This window comes from Protopterus annectens, chromosome 4.part0 (genome assembly GCF_019279795.1).
Source record: "Protopterus annectens isolate FY-2018-M chromosome 4.part0, PAN1.0, whole genome shotgun sequence".
Lineage (NCBI taxonomy): Eukaryota > Metazoa > Chordata > Ceratodontiformes > Protopteridae > Protopterus > Protopterus annectens.
Window position 1 is genome coordinate 791753935 of NC_056733.1, and position 22204 is coordinate 791776138.

General features: G+C 38.6%; 1 protein-coding gene across 12 annotated transcripts in view; it reads right to left on the reverse strand.

Annotated features, from left to right (window-relative positions):
• The window catches only part of LOC122799590 (RIMS-binding protein 2-like), a 2967700-nt gene that overhangs the window by 318684 nt on the left and 2626812 nt on the right, over nt 1–22204 (reverse strand). For all 12 annotated transcript variants that reach the window (XM_044068753.1, XM_044068745.1, XM_044068749.1 and 9 more), the window contains one exon: nt 16199–16383. In XM_044068753.1, coding sequence (XP_043924688.1) covers nt 16199–16383 — 185 coding nt within the window. The remainder of the gene's footprint in view (nt 1–16198; nt 16384–22204) is intronic.

Below are 22204 nucleotides of genomic sequence, written 5' to 3' on the forward strand. Positions count from 1 at the left end.
TTTTATAATTTCTAGGTAATAGCCAGTAGATGGCAGCAGAAAAAATGCAAAATGCTTGTTGTTGCATCTTTCGGCTTTTCCCAGTTAGGGGTCGCCACCGCAGAACTCCGGTCCGCTAATGATTGGCAGTAGATTTTTACGTACCGAGTTGCCGGCTCTGATGCACAACCTTCAACGAAGGTACACCCATTCACGCATGTCTCCACACAGAAGACGCTCTAGCTGAGAATTGAATAGGACAACGTCTTACTGTGAGGCGACAACCCTACCGCAGCACCACCAAAAAATGCAAAACGCTGCAAGGATTAAATGCAATGCAAACATGCAGGCTAAAGTACAGAGTTCATGGTAATGCCTGTCTACAAGAAGTGAAAGATGCTGCTTAAGATGGTTGGCGCATAAAATTCACAGTTTAACAATGCCTTTACAATGTGTCAAGTACAAGCCATAACCAATAGAATCACTTCCATTCAGATTCTGACTGCATCATATGCTTCTGCAAAGAAATAACCTCCTTGGATTCATTTAACTGCCTCTATGGCTTGTAGATTTCAGTGCTGTCTGTTGAGTGCATTATTTTCAGTAGGCATGCATATGGACTCAAAAAGGCACATCAGTAGTTGTAAGTAATCTGTAGCTGGCACCAGAAATAAGTCACAGGAACAATTTGGAAGTACTGAAGAGCTATACCTTATCATGCCCTAAATACAAGGGATAAGATCATTTTCTACACCTTAATCCGAATTTCTTCTTCCCCATCCTCTTATCTCTCTGAAGGACCTACCCAATTGCTCCTCCACCATCACCCAAATGGCCCATTTATTTTGTTGGATGGGTGGAATAGGCATACCCATATGGGTAGTAGGCTGTAGGCAAGATCCCAACAGAGTGGTCTACCTTTCCACATGGGTCTATAGCCACAGCAGCTCCTTTGAGTGCCACGTGGTATTGCCTACATTGCAACAGTGCACAGCACAAGCAGCATGTACTCGGCTGGCTTGTTTCTGTTGGTGCAACAACAGCTGTGTTCCTGGAAAGTGTCACCTACATGGTGAGCTGCAGGTTAACTCCCTCCCAAATGGGTGAACTAACAATGGTTGCTCACTTCCATCCTCCTGCTCCAGCACCAAAGCCACTGATCAAACACAGGCCATCTGGGTTGCAGTCGGGACTTCATCCTTCTATGCCATGAGATGAGATACACCAGGATGGAATTTTAACCCATGATTTTTCTCAATAACCAGGAAGGCAATTCTCAGAGAGGGGTCTTTGAACAACATTCTCTTTTATGGCCAGAACTTCTGAAGACTTCTTGTACCTCGCCTTCTCCCAGGTGGAAATGGAGATTAGTATATTCTCCCTTAACCACCCATTTCTTCAGTCCATGAACTATGATGTGTGGCAAAATTCATTTTTAAATGGTGGGAGCTATTATGCTTTGCTCTGCTATGTGGCTAAGATAACAACAAAAAAATATTCACCAGATATAACTGCAAGGATTCACGCAGCTTTGGATGAGGCATCTATGTAGTCCGCTTCATCCAGCTTTAGTTCCTCTAACATGTGTCATTTGAAATAGACCACACATGATCATACTTAAAAGGTCATGTAAAATGGACCACACGTGATCATGCTGAAAGGGTCATGTGAAATGGACCACAAGTGATCATGCTGAAAGGGTCATGTGAATTGGACCACACATGATCATGCTGAAAGGGTTATGTGAAATGGACCACATGTGATCATGCTGAAAGGGTTATGTGAAATGGACCACACATGATCATGCTGAAAGGGTCATGTGAAATGGACCACACATGATCATGCTCAAAGGGTCATATGAAATGGACCACACGTGATCATGCTCAAAGGGTCATGTGAAATGGACCACACATGATCATGCTGAAAGGGTCATGTGAAATGGACCACACGTGATCATGCTGAAAGGGTCATGTGATATGACCACACATGATCATGCTGAAAGGGTCATGTGAAATGGACCACACATGATCATGCTGAAAGGGTCATGTGAAATGGACCACACATAATCATGCTGAAAGGGTCATGTGAAATGGACCACACATAATCATGCTAAAAGGGTCATGTGAAATGGACCACACATAATCATGCTGAAAGGGTCATGTGAAATGGACCACACATGATCATGCTGAGAGGGTCATGTGAAATGGACATGTGCTCATGCTGAGAGGGTCATGTGAAATGGACCACATGTGCTCATGCTGAGAGAGTCATGTGAAATGGACAATACATGATCATGCTCACTGCTCTCCAAGCATGCATGTTTGCCATGCAGCAGATCTGACCACTGGGATGCCACATCATCCAGATCCTTTAACCTTAAATTCCTGTGATCTCCCAGATGTGAGCAGTTGTCAGAAAACTCAACTGATTAATCCACGTAACTCTCCTGGACTAAACAGCTGTGTCTTTTCAGATCAATCACAGCAAAGAAAACTGTTTTGTTTTTGTGCCAGCAGGCTGCCTATAATGGAATCATTTCTGAGTGAAGTTCTATTTTGACCATGAGAATTTTTTTAAACACCTTTGTTGAATTATCAGTTGTGACATAAGGAAATTTACATTTGTATAAAAGTAATCAAACTCTATTAAGTTCACGTTTACAAACATTATACTTCACATATATTGCTACATATCATATAACCTAAGCAACATTACATACATTTTTATATTACAGACCACACTCCCAATTTTAAACATTATACATCAGTTATAATCCACCCATTCATTTTCAGTCAAACATTACACAGCTCATTTAAGTCCCGCATTCTTCCTCATTCCTCCCTGTGTGTATTGTCACAGTTCTCATTTTTTCCTATGTAGTTTGCTCCTACTCTTTTATAAAGATCTCAATTCCAGTTGTTTTTATCTCTATTACTGTATTCACTGCTTCTAGTATAGTTGGTTAAGATTATGATTTCTATTTTCTCGTAACTGCTTTTTTGGCAGCCACCATAATTAGACATAGCAAGGCCTTACCATGTCTAGTCAATTCTGATTCTATATCATAGCTGAGAAAAATCATCTCCTTCATCACACCAATCTGCCCACCCAGCATCTCTGACAGTGCATCCCACAGAGAATCCTTAAAGTCTGCCAACTCACTGCACTCCCAGAAAATATGTTCAAAACTATCTCTTTCTTCTCTGTCACACCTCCAACATTTGCTGTCTACCTGAGGAAAAATTCTCTGGAGTCTACTAGGGGTGTATACAAATATCTATGTCAACATTTCCAAGCAGAAATCCTAAATATTCTAGATTTTGTTGCACATTTGGGAGACATACATATATCCTCTCATTGTATCTTTGTCAGGAAAAAGTGGGAGACATAAAAGACTGACTAGGCTAGGAAGGACTACTGGTTGGCTAACAAAGAAGCTAAGAAATAAGTTGCAGTAGCAAAGAATACGGCATCAGAGGCACTGTACCAACTTCTGCAAAGTGACTCAGTAAGGGGCACAAAGAAACTATATCAGGTTGCAAGGCAAAGACAGAAAGATAAAGATGATAGTCAGACACCCTTCATAAGGGATGCCAGCAACAACCTGCTCACCAGTCCACAGGACATCAGAGGCAGATGTAAGGAGTATTTCCAGCAGCTTCTGAATGAAGAAAAACCCACAGAAGCTATACTACCCCAGAAACAGCCTACAATGAGAGAAGAAGAGGAGCCCACCCTAGAAGAAGTAAGAACAGGAAGATGAAGTCAGGGAAAGCAGCAGGCTCAGATGAGGTCACAGCAGATATGATAAAGATGCTGGGTGAGATAGGGGAGAAATGGCTCCTGAGGGTACTAATAGCAGTGTGGAGAGAAAGGCATATCCCAGATGACTGGAGAATAAGCATACTCATGCCAGTGTACAAGAACAACGGGGACATCTACAACTTTGGGCAGTAGAGAGGCATCAAACTCCTATCACATTGCATGAAAGTTCTAGAGAGAGTGATTGATAAATGGACACACAGAGTAGTAGAATGTAAGATGGGAGATGAGCAGTTTGGATTCAGACCAGGATGCAGTACAATAGACCCGATGTTTGCATTGAGACAGATACTTGAGAAGAAGCTAGAGATGAGGAGAGAGTCCAACTGGGCATTCCTAGACTTGGAGAAAGCATATGACAAGGTCCCAAGAAAGCTGATCTGGGCAGTACTGTGGTGGTTTGAAGTCCCAGAAACATTGGTAGAATTAGTTCAGGCTATGTACAAGGACCCAATAACTCAAGTACAAACAGTGTTTGGCCTCACAGAGGGGGTTCCCAGTGGGTGTGGGTGTACATCAGGGTTTAGCTCTGAGCCCACTGCTGTTCATACTGGTGATGGGCTACATTAGCAAACAGATTGGAGGAGATGGCTCAACAAAGCTGCTGTATGCAGACAATGTCACAGTACAGGCAGAGTGTGAGCTAGAACTTCAACAAAGGATAGGAGAATGGAATGCAAATCTGAAGGCACATGGGATGAAACTAAGCACAGATAAGATGGTGGTAATGGCAGCAAATTGGGGAAATCAGAAGAAGCTGAGAACAGAGATAGAAGGAAAGATAGTGGAACAGGTAAACAGCTTCAAATATCTGGGAGGAGTAGTTGAGGAGAAGGGTAGTCTGAATGGAGAGGTCAAAGCTAGAATCAGAGCGGCTGCAGCCAACTGGCATATAGTATCAGGTGTAGTCTATGACAGACGAATGCCAAAGAAGCTGAAAAGTAAGGTGTACAAGACAGTGGTGCAACCAGTACTACTGTATGGTACAGAAACCTGGGCAGTAAAGGCAGGACAGTTGAAGAAGCTAGAGGTGATGGAAATGAAGTGCCTGAGAAAGGTGATAGAATGCACACTGTGGGACAGACGAAGAAATGAGGACATAAGAGCAGAAGCCAAAGTAGCTCCAATTGCAGAAAAGATCAAAGAGAACAGATTACGGTGGTTTAGGCACATGTGTAGAAAAGCAGAAGACAATCTGGTGAGGAAGATTTGGGACAGACAGGAAGAAGGTAAGAGGAAGCAAGGACATCAAGCGAAGAGGTGGATGGATTGTGTGAAAGAAGATCTGCGACAGTCAGGCATGAGTTTTAAAGGCAGGAGTGTGGCACTGAATCGAGAGAGTTGGTGACAGTTAACATGATACCCCGAGTCCATGTAGAAAAATGGGAAAAAGGGGGATGATGATGATGATGTTGCTTTGTGAATTGCTTATCCAATCTCTCTTCCCAATTCTTTCTAACCTCCTCTGATTGATTCTTATAGTTATGTAATATTTTATATGTTCTATGAATTACTCCTTTTTTAATGGCAGCTTCATTTCTAGATTCTGTTAAAAACTTTACCAGTGTTGGTCTTTCATTTAGGACTCCCTATTTCTTTCTCTTTGCCTATACTCTGACATCAGTTCTGGATAGGGAAGGCAATCTCTAACTTGCAGTCCAAATAAATACTTTGCGTCTTCCCCTTCTATCATCTTTCCCTCTCAAGTTATTTGCTCCCAATACTTTGGTTCCTTTGCCAGTTTTCTCCAATAAATTCTAGCCCCCTCTTACCTGTTGTCTATATCCCTAATTGCAGTCATCCCTATCGGCAGAATCTCCTTCTCCATTCCCGTGTTGGCTTACTTCTTAGGATACTTTCTGCTACTTTATATATATAAAATATTTTGTAAGATTACTGTTATTCTCCTTAAAGTCTGCATCCAAAATCTCAGTCTCTCATTGTTTCTTGAGCTTCCCCCCTGCATCATCATCATCCCTTTCCATTTTGAATGATACTTTTCTGCTTGTGCTATGTATAGAAGCCTTAATTGTGTAGCTCTGAAAGAGCCTATATTATACAGATGAAAAATCAAAATGTCGAATTCTCACATGAGTGTAAATGCAGAAATTCGAAATCGATGCTGTGGGGTGCTGTGTCCCCCACACCCCCCACTAAATATATATTCCAACTCTGAGATCACACTACAGTGAGGAAAGGGCAAGTATTCCGATCCTCACTGTGCTGCGATCCAAAAAAATAAACATCACGTTCCTGCATTTACACTCATGTGAGCATTCAACATTTTGACTTTTCGTTGATCTAAAGTAGACCCACTCTGAAATACCCCTTCAAATCGGGTAATCCCAATCAGCCCTGTTCTATTGGAAGAATCAGCTTACCCCACTCGACTCTTGCCATCTTCCCTTCCCAGATAAAGTCCTTCAGCTCTTTATATTGCTATTCACAACTTTTCCTCTGGTTGATAAAAATATGTGTGGCCTGTGTATAAGACTAATGGGACTAAAAATATTTTAAGTGCTTGTATCTTACTATTTATATCCCTATAACAAAGGTTACATTTTCTCAGTTTTTGTATTATCTTTTGTTTAGTCTCTTCCCACATATCCTTAGCTGCCACACCAGAATGATTTTTAATCCATACTCCTTAATACATCATGTCCCCATAAATATGGATATTGCTGAACCAATTCATATGTGGGTACATAATTTACTGCCATTGCCTTTGTTTTAGCTTCATTAATATTGTATCCCAAAAAGATATGGAACTGTCTCAAAATGTTCCACAACACTGTAATGTCTCTTTCTGGTTTTGTCAAGTATAAATCAATATCTTCTGCAAATAAAGCCAGCTTTTCTTGAGTAACATGCCAATTATATCATTGAATTTCTGACTCCCTTATTTTCTTTGCCAGTGGTTATAAATATAATACAAATAACAAAGGGGAAAGAGATCACCCCTACCTGGTTCCCCTGCTCAAGCAGAAATGATCAGAGAGGACCCCACCCACTTTAATTTTTGCCTCTGATCTCTCATATATCCTCCTAATCAACCTTATATATTTTTTCAGGAAATGCAAATGCTTTCACTGCCTGGCTCAAAAATTTCCAGCTTACTCTGTCAAATGCTTTCACTGCATAAAGACCCACCAACAATAATGGTATTTTCTTACATTCTGCTTCCATCTGGATCATCAATGTTCTGTTAATGTTGCCATATGTTTGCTTCTCCTCCACTAAACCACATTGATCCATATCTATTAATTTTGGCATTACTTTTGCCATTCTTTTAGCCTTTGTAAACATGAACACTTTATAATCATGGTTTAGTATTGCAATGGGCCATGAAGCTGAACCTGATGGATAGTTATCCTTTTTAGGTATTACAGCTACCACTGCTTTCTTCCAGGATGTTGTTACTTCTCTTCCTCTAAAAACACTGTTAAACAAAACCTTCCAGATCTTTATTAGTTTTTTCCTGCCTAACTTCCAAACTTCCACAGGAATACCATCTATTCCTGGGGATTTTCCTGTAGATTGGTTATACATCACAATTTTTATCTCACCTCCTTCTATCCTAACCGTGAGTAATTGAGCCTCATCTACCTCTAACCTTGGGATATTTAAGGTTTTCATAAACATTTCTATTTGTATCTTTTCTTGATTTACCATATTTTTCTGCTTTATACAGACTTTCATAGAATTTCTGAAATATTTCTAATACTTTACAGGATCTCTTGTTATCTGCCTTATTATAGGCTCCTTAAGCTTAGTGACAGCCCTTTCTACTTTCTGTTGCCTGAGTTGTTGTGCTAAAAGTTTTTGTGCTCTAGTGTAATTAGCAAAAAAAAAAAAACAGTTGCTTAACTGTAATCTTTCTACACTCATGTATATTATTGTGGTAATCCCTTGTTTTCTGCTTAGCATTCTGCAGTTGATCCTGTTCTTGGTCTGTGCCATTCCCCCTATTCTGCAATACCTTAACATTTATCAGTCCCTCAAAACAATTCTTGTTACTTCTTAACCATAGCTCCCTTTCTTTTAAATCCACCCTATTTTTAAACTCCACCTTAATTTTATCCCACTCCCTAGCTATATTTTCAGAAGTAATTTCTGTCCTCTTGAATAGCTCCTGAATAGTCTCCACCACCCATTCCTTAAATTCCTTACTTTTCAACAGATAGGTGGGAAAGTGCCAATGTCTCATTTTTAATTCACAGTAAGACGTTGTCCTGTTCGATTTTCAGCTAGAGCGTCTTCTGTGTGGAGACATGCATGAATGGGCATACCTTCATTGAAGGTTGTGCGCCAGGGCTGGCAACTCGGCACATAAAAATCTACTGCCAATCATTAGCGGACTGGAGTTCCTCTGTGGCGACCGCTAACCGGGAAAAGCCGAAAGACACAACAACTCTTTGTTTTTATTTTAATTATTATTGGGGCATGGTCTGAAATAGTTATTGTGTGCATATCATGACCTTCAATTAAATGCACATGTTCCTGTGAAATGTAAATTCTGTCTAGCCTGTCCCCGTTTTTATATCTTGGGAAATAATATGTAAATTCACTCCAAACTCCTATTAGTGAATTCACATGTTCCATGCCAAATATTTTTATAAATTTCTTCAGCAATATACACTCCTTTGTTTTACTTTCCCTTCTGGGCCCCCCGATACATCTTCACTGCTAAAAATCAAATTCCACTCCCCACCTATAAGTAATATAAATAATATTCCTTGCTGAAAACTGACTTGTCCCAGATTTTCTTAAGCTCTATTCTAGCAGTTTTAGGTGGAATATAAATGCATGGCAGTGTAATCCTCCTCCCTTGCCAGTAGCCCCTTAGCACTACAAATCTGTCATTATTATCTTTTTTTATCCTGTTCTATCAGTATTGGAGCTCCTCTTGCAATAAATATAAGTACTCCTCTTATCCTTTGGCCAAGATATCCCCTGAATATTCATCCCAAAAACCTTTCTTTATCAAATTCCCATGTTCAGTTCTTTTCTCCTGTAACATAACTATTTGCACTCTACATTTTTAATATAGTTCACTATTCTTTTTTGTATTCATTTGTGAGATCACTGACATTTAAAGACATTACAGAAAGCATCATTGTATTAAAAAGTTATTATTCCCACCTTTCATGTATAACACCTTTTTTGTTAAATGTCTAGTTCCAGCTTTTGTGTTACATGCATACACTGTTTGGCAGGTCGAACTTTTATATAGTTGTTTCTTGTCATATCCATTTAAGCCTATGTCACATTTTACAAAACTTTTTGTTTTATTGAAAGCCCTCTAATACCCCCGTGAAACTTATTAATTTAATACAAACACATAAGACTATATACAGCTTCAAATACTGAAGTTTTACTTTTTTAATAGGAACAAAGCTGACAGCCACACTCACAGACTTGAATTAACCTAAAAGAAAGGTTATCCATGCTAAGATGCATGGTGCAGCCTGTGCTTCTACTAAGTGCTAACAGCTTTCCCAGCTGGGAAAACCCCTGAATGCTTTCAGAGAACATTATCTCCTAGCAAGTTTCTCTGTTCTTTTTTTTTGTTCCACAGCCAATCACTCTCCACCAGATTGTAACCAATATTTTTCTTATCAGATTGTCTCAATGGAGACATGAGAACCAGACAGCCAATTTCTTTTTATCAGATTGTTTCCACGGAGGCATGAAAGCCAGATACAGAACTGCCAGCAAGCATACATTCCTTTGCTAGAAAAAGCCTAATAATATTCAATATTCTTTTTCATTTACTTGCTTTCTCTTAAAAGTTGTTACTAAATAAATCTAAGGTCCTTAATCCAGTCATTCTCCCATGCAAGAAGGAGAAAAAGCACATTAATTTTTCTTTTGTCATGCTCTTTTAACCAGGCTTTTTTCACATTGCAGTGCTTACATTTTTTAAAACTGAACAAGAAGAAAGAGAGAAGGGAAAAAGAAAGGAAAAGAGAACAGCAGCACCTATTTACAACCCCATTACAATTAAAAATGACTGGGGAAACTTTACTTCATAACATGCAAAGAAAACCATACACCACAAAAATAGTACTACTAAGAAAAACAGTATTTTCTTTACTTATAGTTAACTTGCTCCCCCTTTTCCCCTCTCCAAAGCATTTTTCCAAATATTAATGACAAGAAGTAGGGCATATGCTTTGGAGTCCCCCACAAGTACAAGAAATTCTGAAAAAGTCCAATATTTCCATATTTTCTTGTTCTGTCATATTTCACAAATGTAATTATTGCATTGTAATCCCACATTAAGTTACTGGTTTTAGTACTTTTGTTTTTATGATATTAATTTATATATTTATAATTTTCACATTTTTCTAAACATTTCAGCATCCAAGTAACACAGACAGAACTTCTTAGTCTCATATGAAAGCTCTCAGCTAGATATACTGCTGACAGTATGTGCATAACTTGAGTGGTTGCTGAGATAATATTGTAAGTTATTTACAAAACATTACAAATGTAATAGCTACTGTGTTTACTGTGACTTGTAAAATTCTGTTTAAGACCTAGAGACTAAAGAATGCTGTTAGTATAAAAATAGTTTGTGCTGAAGTGTTTGCCATCCATACTTCTTTCATAACCCCTGTGTTCCCAGAGATATGAACATCTGTTTGAAATGTGAGGACATAATTTGATTCTGTCAAAAGGCTTAGGCTCCGCCCATCATAAGTTACAGTGCAAACTTCCTGAGCTCCACTGGAGTGAATGAGTTAAAGGTTCTTCCATTTTTTCCAGACTTTTGTAGTTTGTGTTGGTATACACTGCCAGTGTTTCATTTATTTTAACCAGGTTTGTATGAAGTTGTCTTGTATCTTACTGTAGGTTACTGGAAGTCATGTCTGGAGCTTGCATTGCTTTTTGCTGAACAGATGCAGAGCTTTCACCAGTCAGTGTTTCTTCCTCACTTTTTGTAGCTGAATTTTCTCCAGGTGCTCTGTATTTCTTTTTTCCTGGTATCCAGGCAGTACAGCTACTAGCCAGTTACTGAAATTTACCCATACACACAAAAGTTTATTGGCCTTCTCTGTTGAGTTTTTGTTTTCACACTGGGAGAGCTAGAGTTAAGCTGTTACTCAATGTGCAGCCATCTTGAAAGTCTCCATGATCATGAGAATTTTGATTAAAATTGTGGCACTGAATTTTGCATGCAATAATTCCAAGTGGATCATGTGTCTTTTATCAGCACAGTTACACTGTCAAATTAAAGTTGGGATTCAGTTTTTCTTGGCCAGTAATGTGCCCTGCCAAATGTAGATATGCCTTCCTTACAGCTCAGAAGCCCTGTGAGCATAGTATTGACAATGCAACTCTTCAAGTGTGCAAAACAGTGTAGAGTACCAAGGCAAAATGTACAGTGGTGAGGGGACTCCTCTAACAAAGAAAGAAGAAGGGCAAAAGAACTGGATATCTTAATATTGTAGGAAAACATTCCTGGAAGGGGAGTTGGAAGGGAAGTCCAGATGATTCCTCTTGCACCACCTCTTATTGGTGATTACTATTGCCAAATCTTCTTTCCTTCCTTTGTAGAGATCATCTGGTATAACTGATTTGGCTCTGAGGAGATGAGTTGGGAGTTTTTCCTCTGAGCATGAGCTTTCTAGATTTCTTATCTCCAGACCAATGTTGATTTCATCTTTGCATTAAACAAGCCTATTCTAAGTCCAACACCCTTGGACTGAGAAGATATGATGTCACATTTTGTAAAGGCTCCTCTTCAGTACAGTATTATCTCAGCCCCCCCCCCCACTGTCTAGACCCTCCCTAGCTTTTATGTTGTTCCTCCTCCTCCAGGAATCAGTTCCATCAATGTCTATGGATATCTTTTTTCTTCATCACCAATGCCTATGGATGCAACAATGTGAGATACAAGTAAGTGTCACCCAAACAGAGAGCTGCAGCTGAAACTCCCAGAGGAGCAAGGCATTGAGCACCCAGTACCAGCTCCAATACTGGCAAGGCCATAGTCAGCATGGATGCACTCAGAGTTTGATCCCATGGTGCCAAATTCTTCTTAAGGTGACACTAGCTCTGCAGCCTTAGTGCTGACTGTCGATATTGGCGTCTCCTTAGTGATACTGGCGCTGGCCTGGTTGGTGTCAGGAGTTTCAGTCCCAAGTACTTCGGATGAGATGTCAGTGCAGGGGGAGACCTGATTCAGGTTCATTGTAAGGACAGGTACAAGCTCCACCAATTCTGCCCTGAGACATGGTTGATGAATCTTTTGACTTTTCATCACTGATGTTCCCACATGACATAGGATCTCATAGGCCTTAATTGCTGAGATCTGGGGTGACTTCTTCCCAGAATAGTTTTGATAACTCTTCTCACATCCCCCAATTAAAAGGTTGTGCCAGATGAAGCATCTGGATTTCCTTTCAAAATCTCCCTTCCCCGGTTACAGATCCTGACAAAGGGGAGGTTCCCCCAAATCTCCTGCTGATGATGCTACATTTGGTGAGATCCTGCAGCAGATCAGGCAGGTGGGATCCTGACCTACAGACCACATCTCCCTGGAGGAAGAGATTTTGTCAGAGACCTATAAGTCCTCCCCCCATGCCACCCTCAGATAAGCTTATGAATATGGTGTGCTCCAAAGTACAGAAGAAGATGGATGTAGCTGAATCAATACCTTGCTAACACTGGAGCAAGGGACCTCTTGTGGATTTTATAGTAGTGTCTGCTGCCACCAAGCATGATGTCCCCGGAGGAAGCCTAGGAAATCTATCCTCCAAACAGGGAAATCTAGGATGACAGATAGACCTAGGAAGTGCATTTATGCAATCAGTACCTTCTCGGACAGGGCCTTCAGTTATATGGCACATATGATTTTTTCAGAGGGATTGGCTTAGAAAACCTCCAACAGTTTTGCACTGGTAATCTGAGAACACACCTGGAGACTCACATGACAACCATATCTTCCATCTCTTCACTTTCTATACATTTCATTCAAAATGCAAAGGATGAAGCAGCTGGAGCAGTGGATTCAGGCATAGTGATGAGGATACATGCCTGGCTGTGCCTCACTGATTTTGTGAACCAATTCATGGTGGCATTCATCAGTGATCCATTTGACAGAACACCCTTTACTGGGCAGAAGGTGACAGAGATACTGCTGCAGTGTAAGTATAAAGGCAAAGCGCTCACTGATGTTGGGGTGAATTGTTTTGTGTAATGAAGGACCTTTCCAAAGAATAGAAACAAAACCAAAAATGTATAGTACCATATGTCTCTGCAGCTCCAGAACAGACATTAGTATTACAGGGGTTCCTGTACTATAGTTTTTTATCCATCTAGCTGCTGCCATAAAGGTAGAGGTGGCCTACATCAGCAGGGGTTCAGGGGGTCCCTTTGAGGATCCTGTCAGTATGATCTCTGAAAGGATGCTCTGCTGCCTCACTCTGGAGACAGTATAGGGGATGCCTTTCCATGTATCTACTCAAGTGGTTGGCCATCATGTTGGACAGGTGGATACAGGAAATTATATCCAGAGGTACTCTGTTCCATTTTTGGCAATGAGCAAAACTGTGCCCTTTCATCCACTAACAGTTCTACCCTAACAGAGGAGGGAAGTTACAAGAGTATCCTCCTCCTGAAAAGAACCATCCAAAAAGTCCTACCAGACAAGAAAGGGTCTGGATTCTATTCCAGATATTTCTCAGTGCACAAAAATATGTGAGACAGCACACTCATCTTTGACCTAAGTTAATGGAATAATATATGAAGAAGGAGTCATTCTGGGTGTTTACAGTGACTACATACTGCTGTGTTTACAGACAGGAGACTGGATGTGTTGTTTAGATCTCCAAGATGTATATCTACACATCAAAATAGTTAAGGCATCAAGGAAGTTCCTGTGTTTCCAGGTGATAGACAATCATTACCAGCTTTGAGCCCTATCATTCGGACTCACCACAGCTCCCCGTGTTTACCAAATGCATGGCTCCCATCACTGCCCATAGGAGACTACTCAGAACAAGAACAAGGATTTTCCTTTATCTAGACAACTGGCTAATGGTGGCACCCTCTACATGAAAATCATCTCGATGCAAGACAGTTCTTGCTTTGGCTGTGTCTGTTTTTAAGGATTGTGGTCAATGTGGCAAAGTCTCATCTGGATCCATCATAATCCATGATATTCATTTGCTGTCATTCGGATGCAGTTAACCAGAGGACACAATTACCACCAGATAGGATTTCTGCCATTGTGAATAAAGTTACATGTTTCTCAGAAATCCCACAACCCTACTCTGGCTACAGTACTCAAGCTGTTGGGTCTGATGACTGAATCTATGGTTCCATATGTTAGACTGAACATAAGGATTGTACAATACATATTTATGACTCAGTGAGATCAAGCAACTCAACCCATTACACACGGTCAGGCTTTTAAAGACCTATGTCAAGAGCATGTGGTGGTGGACAGACCCACAGCATCTGTCTGTAGGGACACCCTTTGTTTGACATACTCTAAATTTTAGGGATACAACAGACATATTCATTCTGGGGTGGGGTGCATTATGTATACAGGATGGGGCAAGGAATTTTGGTAACACAAGAGGCCAAAACAATTTCAATTTACTGGAGATAAGAGTGGTCCACCTAGCATGGCAGGCATTTCAGGTCTTGCTTTTCTAGTGTACAATATCCATTCATTCAGCGTGGTGGTAAGGTGTATAAACAAGCAAGGTAGAACACAATCTTACCCCTTATGCATAGAAGCCTTGAGGGTTTGGAAATGAGCCATAACATTACATTTCTTTCTTATAGCAACACACATATCGGGAACATCCAAAGTGACGGTAGTAGACAAATATTTCTCCAACATGACTAGATTCTCAATATGATGACAGCTCATAGCACATTTTGGAGGTGGGAAAGACCCTTTTGTAATCTTACTGCTTCACTATCCAACACCAAAGGCCATAGTTTCTTCAGCATTGTTCCTCAGAAGGGACAGTCACCAAGAGGTGGATTCTCTTTCAAGTGACCCCCTCCCAGTCTCAGGTATAAACTTTCTTCATTTCAGCTTATAACCTGGTTCCAACTGAAAGCAAAGCTCACTGTCGTAACCCCATTCCAGCCTCACCAGATATATATCCCCTTGCTGTGTCCTCAGCTCAAGCAAAGACCCCTTCTTCTTCCATGGCACACATATCTGCTCACTCGCCTGTCCAGGTTATCTCACCCAGGCATTTACTCCCTTCATCTGACCACAGGGTTTCTCTACTTCCAATGATGGTCAGGGACCAGTCACTCCCTCCTGAAGTGGTTACTCTTATAATTGAATCTCAAAGACCTTTCCCAAGGAGAATTTCCAAAGCTAAATGGAAGAAGTTTACTCTTTGGGTTACTAAACAGAATGTAAATCCTTTTTCAACCTCTAATGTGCATGTGTTTACCTTTTTGTCAGATTTATTCAAAAAAAGGATCTAGTTATTCCTCAATAAAAGTGTACTTAACAGTTGTTTCGCCATTTCATCAAGGTCTTCCTACATCATATCTGGCATCTCACAAGACATGTAAAGCATTTTTGAAAGGGGTTTTTCAATCCAGACCTGTCTTGATTTATCTTGACCCAGTTTGGGACCTGGATTTTTTTTTGCTGGAGAGATTGATTAAACCTCCATTTGAGCCAGCAAACTCCACCAAAATTAAACTATTGACTTGAAAAGTTAGCACTTCTATAAGAAAAGTTTTAGAACTTCATGATCTATCTTCTAAAAACCCTTATTTGTTATTTCATCAAGACAAAATTACACCTAGAACTAATCTTTCCTTTATGACGAAAGTGGCTACACAGACCATTTTGAATCAGTCCATCCATTTACTGGTACTTTTTCCAAATTATTCCATCAAAGATTAATATCAGTTACACTGCTTATATGTACCTAAACAACTTCAATGTAGATACATTGCACTAATAAATTCAGGAAACATGAACAGCTTTCATTTTCTCTTCTGCCGATAAAAACAAAAAGAATCTAAGGTTACCCTTTCCAAATGGCTGGCTAACTAAATTGCTTATAATAATAATAATCATCATAATAATAATTATTATTATTACACATCAAATAAACAGGAGAGAAATGCTTCCAGACAGCTTGAGATATATACATATAGTTTTATTTCCAAGACTGGAAGAGCTCTGTAACTCACAAAGTACATCATCTCAAAGCAAACCATAGTGGTTCTTCAGTGGCACTTATCAAAACTCCTAGAATTGAGTGAATATGAAACAAAATTTTAGGATTCATTACTGCCAATGAATTACACGTCAACTTCTAACATTTGTAAATGATGTACTTAACAACTCAGCTTTGTTGAGCGCTCTGTCGTGTTGTATCTGATTTTAAATTCGTACCTTTATGACTTGCCCTTCTTTGAAAGGCAATTCTTCTTCAGCGGCATCTGGGTTAGGTGACATAGTCCTGGGATCGTAGTCAAACATGGCAACAAATAATCTGATTTGTGAATCCTCAGTACCCAGATCAGTCTCTGATTCTTCATAGATTTCTGGAGACAAACGCTCCCGACTACCATATCCATCTATGGATACAAACAGTAAAACATGATAATTAAAACATTTATTCTTACTAGGCAGAGAGTTATTAAAATGTCGCCCTGTGATGAACTAATACATATCACACTCTATCAGTACATAAATATTCGTAAAATGTGCTTGAGCGAGCACATTATCTAGTGTAAGTTCAGACATTCTCTAAATGGGATTTATTAGTGATGTTGGCATGCATGTGAGCCATGGTGAATCGAACTGTGGAAAAGCATGTTTGATTTTATGGCAAAGAATAACACTGCTGAACTCAAGAACAGCCTCTTAACGAAACTAATGATTCACTGTTAAATGAAATGATATTTATTCTTAACCTTGACTAATTTAACATGATTTTACCATATGTGAAGACGTGTGTGGTTTAGAGTTTGCAGTTTGCTGGATAATGAAATGCAAATGGTTAGCCTGAAGGATTTAAAACACTGTTCCTCTGACGTGTCAAGTTAACTTCATCTGTTTCATATCTAAACATTAAAAATATATTATTTCAATACAAGATTACTTTTTTGTACAGTAAACACAAAGAAATCTATTCTGGAGGATTTAACAGTAAGAATCTGGCCCCAATTCTCAAAAGGATTTTTAAAGTGCACCTATAATCATTCCAGTGCACCTTATGGTGGAATTCTGCAATCACAACTGCAAAAAAAAACAAACAAAACAAATAAATAACTAAATAATAGTGATAATGCAATGGACAGCATATTAACGCTACAGAAAAACATTCCAGCTTGAAGACATATATTCCAGTAGGAATACAACGTTCCAGAATTTTTAGGTGTATTGATCAGTTTACCGATAGCTGAACAGTATCTGTGATATTTAAAACAAAAAAAAAATGTATTTTATTAAGGTTAATAAAGATGAATGTACACAATTCCCTTTTCTCATTGCACCAGAGTAAAAAATAATTTTCATAATCTGATGTAGTCAAAAGCTGTTCAGTACAAGACTTGCAATGTCAGAAATAATCTAGCAGAAGAATGAATCAGAGATATAAAGAGGAAAACAGTCAATACAATGGTGGATGTGGAGGCACAAAAAATGAAAAAAAAAAAAATAGAACTGCCTGAGTGGAAGCCAGGCATACAAGAAAACTGACATAACTACTAAATTCAGATTAATTTAACAGACATATCTGTAGTGTGCAAGAAGACAGAAATGTAAAACAGTAACGTTTATTTCAATGAATTGTCAAGTATGAATGCTTAATGTTGTAAGAAATAAGTACAAGGAAGTTTGTCAGCAAGTACAGGATGAAGAAATACATTTACAAATGCTGTCTAAAGGGGTCTATGACTCTGTGATACTGATGATGCTACCAAAATGTATATATTCAAAAAGGATGTTACTGAAAAACATTGACTATCAAAAAAGAAAAAAAAGGAGCAGAGATTAATGTGAATGTTGTCAGCTTTGAGAATGGTATGCAGAATAGTTTATTAATCAGGAAGAATATCACGTGATTAAGTTTAAGGAGGTGCACTGTATCAGACATCTGACTTCACATAATACAGCATCACTGAATAGAATAGTATATAGATAATATCTGACATACAAGAGCAAAATACAAAGCATTCTTATTAAAACTAAAAAGATAATAAATAACCACTTAGTTCTGCTCATACAATAACGAATGACCTTAGCTTACAATATTAGGTTAAAACTCAGGTTCCTAAATCTCATTCCGGTGTTGCTACTTGCTATAGAAAACCTTGCCTTTAATCTCTACTCCTTAGCTAATAACATGCTCGCTATACATTCAGTGCACTTTTCTAACCCCCCCCCTTACAGTTCTTGCTTTTCATACCAAAATTATCTATTCTTCAAACAACACTAATAGCCTAAGGAAACTGCTCATACAACTTCCCCATCAGATAAGTATTCTCACTAATTGCTGCAAAAATATGTTTGTGCTTATACATATTGTTATTCTGTGATACACTTACAATGTATTTTGTGTATAATTCTATGGTAATAATGATCACTTGTTTTAAAATGATCTATTCTTCATATAACACCAATGGTCTAAGGAAACTGCTTAAGCAACATCTGGATGAAGACAACCAGTTGTAAACCCATCTGGGCAAAAAACAAAGAAAAAGCATTTTTTGTGGGGAGGGGGGTAAAAATCATTGTATCATCATGTGGGGCCAAACCCCTACACCCCCCTAAACTTATTTCTATGGTCACACAAACTTGAAAAAGGAAGGCACCCCCCCCCCCAGAAAAGTCATCACTACAAGTGCACAGTCAGAATCTGTACCACCAATGATTTTCTACAGAACATAGCGAGTTCAGCTTTGCTGAATTTATTTAGCCAGCCATCACTTCACTCATTTTATGCTCAACAAGGTGTACAGAAGGCCTGTTTACAATCAAGGACATCTGCTATAAAAACAAAGACGACAACCCATCAAACAAAAACACATTAATGTACTGCTTGTCTTACCTGGCAAGCAACATAAACAAGGATCCAAATGATGGAAATCAGAAAAGAAAGACTATTGTAAATAAAAAGTTGTAACTTCAGTTTTATGAAAGACAATAAAAAGATGTGACTGCATAGTTTTCAGATTTTAAACATATCCGGTACATCAGTATACAGTACTGAATGAATCTGAACATACATACACTTACACAAACATATACATATATATATATATATATATATATATATATATATATGGGTTTATTACATTGCATCTAAGAAACTCTTCAACTAATCACAAAACATCTAACATTCCATCTAAAACACAATAAATCTAAAACATATTTAACTGAATCAGATCTCATCTAAAACTTCATATTCAGCAAATACTCCTCCAAAGCTTTTTATTTATAGGGGGCGAGTCCTCCTGTACCCCATGTCTCCCTTATTTAAATATACTAACTCCACAGTTGGACAACTACAGGGAAATGAGAAAACACCACTCAGTGTGAATTGCTGTTGATGCACCAACACAAACTTGTGAGCATACCTCTTAACTGTCCAGATTTTCGCAGAATGTCCAGATTTTGCCTCATATTTTTGGGCAGTTCCTCATAAAATTTGCAGTTTTCTAAATAATGACAGGCATTTGAGTTTCAGACTTCATATCTTCAGGAAATTCATGGTAACACAAAATCTTTTATTATAGCAACTTTCTAAATTTATAAGAGCAATATATAAAATGTGTCCCTATTTTTGAGGCTTTGTCCACCCATTATTTTTGGCTTTGTCCAGATTTTTTTTTTATGCTAAGAGGTTCAGAGCTATGTTTGTGAGTGGGCATTAGTACGGTACAAATGGTGCACTAGGTTAATTTATGTTGTAGGTCTTAATGTCCTAACACTTTATACTACACCAGCATGAATTATGTATAGCTTACTACACTTTTCTATTAATGCAATTAGAGTAAATGTCTTTTATACTAAATAAGTCTTAGATTAAATTTTTAGATGCTTTGAATTTAGACTAAATTAGTATTAGTGAACGTCACATATATATATGTATATATATATATATACACACACACACGCACACACGCGCGCGCGCGCACACACACACACACACATATATATATATATATATATATATATATATATCTATATATATATATATATATACACATATATATATATATATATATGGGTCTAGGACTAATGCGCGAATGGCCGTTTCACCAAATCTGAAACGGCCGGGCATACTTATGTGAAAGTGCTTTTCACTGAAGAAGCACTTTCATGGAAGTATGTCTGGAGGTAGAGGGAGTTGTGGGGGAGTGACTGTTGCGGAGATCTTACTACGGTGCGGTTAAGGAAATTTTTCCCTTTCCCCACTGTAGTGCGATCTCGGATTGAGAATAATAAAGTAGGGGTGTGTGGGCCCCCACATGGTGGGTGAAGGGGGGCTTGCCCCCCTGCATAAATGTTAATTTACTGTTTTTTATTTTTTTATTTTAACACACTTTAGCGAAAGCACTTTTTCGGTGAAAAGCGCTTTCACTAAAGTGTGTTCGGTGATGATGGATTCGGACTTTTGTCGATCAAAGGTCCTAGATCTATATATATATATATATATATATATATATATATATATATATATATATATAAAATATACATATGTATATATTACATATAAGATACATACCATGGCAGCTGGTAATATGGTTGAATGTCTTTAATGCTGACATCTGTTTTGTTGACACAATTTAGTTGCCTAAACAGATGGGCGACAGAAGTACGAGACTGACACACTTTTGAACTTGGGGAATATGCCCTTTTCCCAGTGCTGTGCGATCTCAGTAGGGTCACTGTAGTAGAATGTGTTGATAAATCCCCCCTAGCTTTGGTCTCCAGTTCTGTCCGGTCACTGTCATCCTTCACAGTGCAGGTATGTGTCATGTTTCCTTACATTTATATTTGTTCTAAGACTATGTAGAACAATGAAAACAGCTTGGTAGTGTGTCATATTTGTATGGATTTCATTCAAGTCAGACAAGCTTTATGCATGTTGAGCCTGTGGCCTTTAGCAAGTATGTATGTAATGCCAATTGCTGGTGTTTAGGTATATATAACACTCTTTTGATGTACTGGTTAATCCAATGAATGTTTACTAAGGGATGACTTTACATTTTGGTTATCAATGTGGTGCTATTATGACAATTTGCTTTGTACAGCTGTATATATGTATATATATATATATATATATATATATATATATATATATATATATATATGTTTTGCTGTGATTCTCTACCAGTATACCTTCTGCTAAACCTATTTGGACCTTTTATTCATAAGTTTTCTTACCACCTCCCTATATTCTTACAGTATTCCATATTGTAATATTCTGAGACTTACTGCTGTCCTTCCTACATCTCTGGGAATAAGTATTAACTTTGTTATCTTAATATAATATTACAGTTTAGTATTGTTTTCTGTTTTCTTTCTTTTCAAAGCATGTGGTCACTACCGTCAATCCTGACCTTGATATTGCAGGAGCTCTGCCACAAGGCCCAACTCATGAAAGATTTCACTGTGAAGTTTATCACTGTACAATGTAAGCAAGTTTAACGTGAACAGTCTTGCTGTGTATTAACCTAAACTAGTCAAAAACGTGCCTGCCCTGTGCTGGAAAGTGGCTGTGATTTCCCCCTCCCAAAGGAGTAGTCCTTGCACTCTTAAGACCAGTTACTAAGTTGGCCATTGTCCCTTCTCTTGACCAGCAGATTACACTGAATATACCAGTTACCTAGTCTCCCTAGCTTCTTGATTTCTACATTCATTAAATGAAAAGAAAACCTGTTCTCCTTTGTTAATTGATTTGTGCTGGCTATAAACTCATTGGTCTCTGTAATAATTGACCTAAGGGTGGGGAACCTGTTACTCTCAGCCTCGCTATTCCCTGCTTCACTTCTCACCTGTACCCGCAATTCCCACCCATCCCTATTTATTCTACCATTGTACTCCTCATATACACATTTCACTTATGACATCCATTCCCAGCCCACCTCAAACAACCTAACTGCTATAATAAAAAACATGCCATTTCTATTTTACTATTTCCTAACTTTCATCTGACATATAGCTACATTCTCAAAGACCTTTCTCCATCCAATAATGCTTTGTACTATATCCATTCATAGTCACACACCTCCCCAACAGTACCTATATATTATTCGACATATCAGCTTCTTTCTTCAAATAATGCCCACTACTTCCTATCTTAACTACATCCTCATACTCTGTCCTTTTAAACCCCTCTACTTCTCACATTTCAGATACATAACAGACGTTACCAGGGCAATCTAA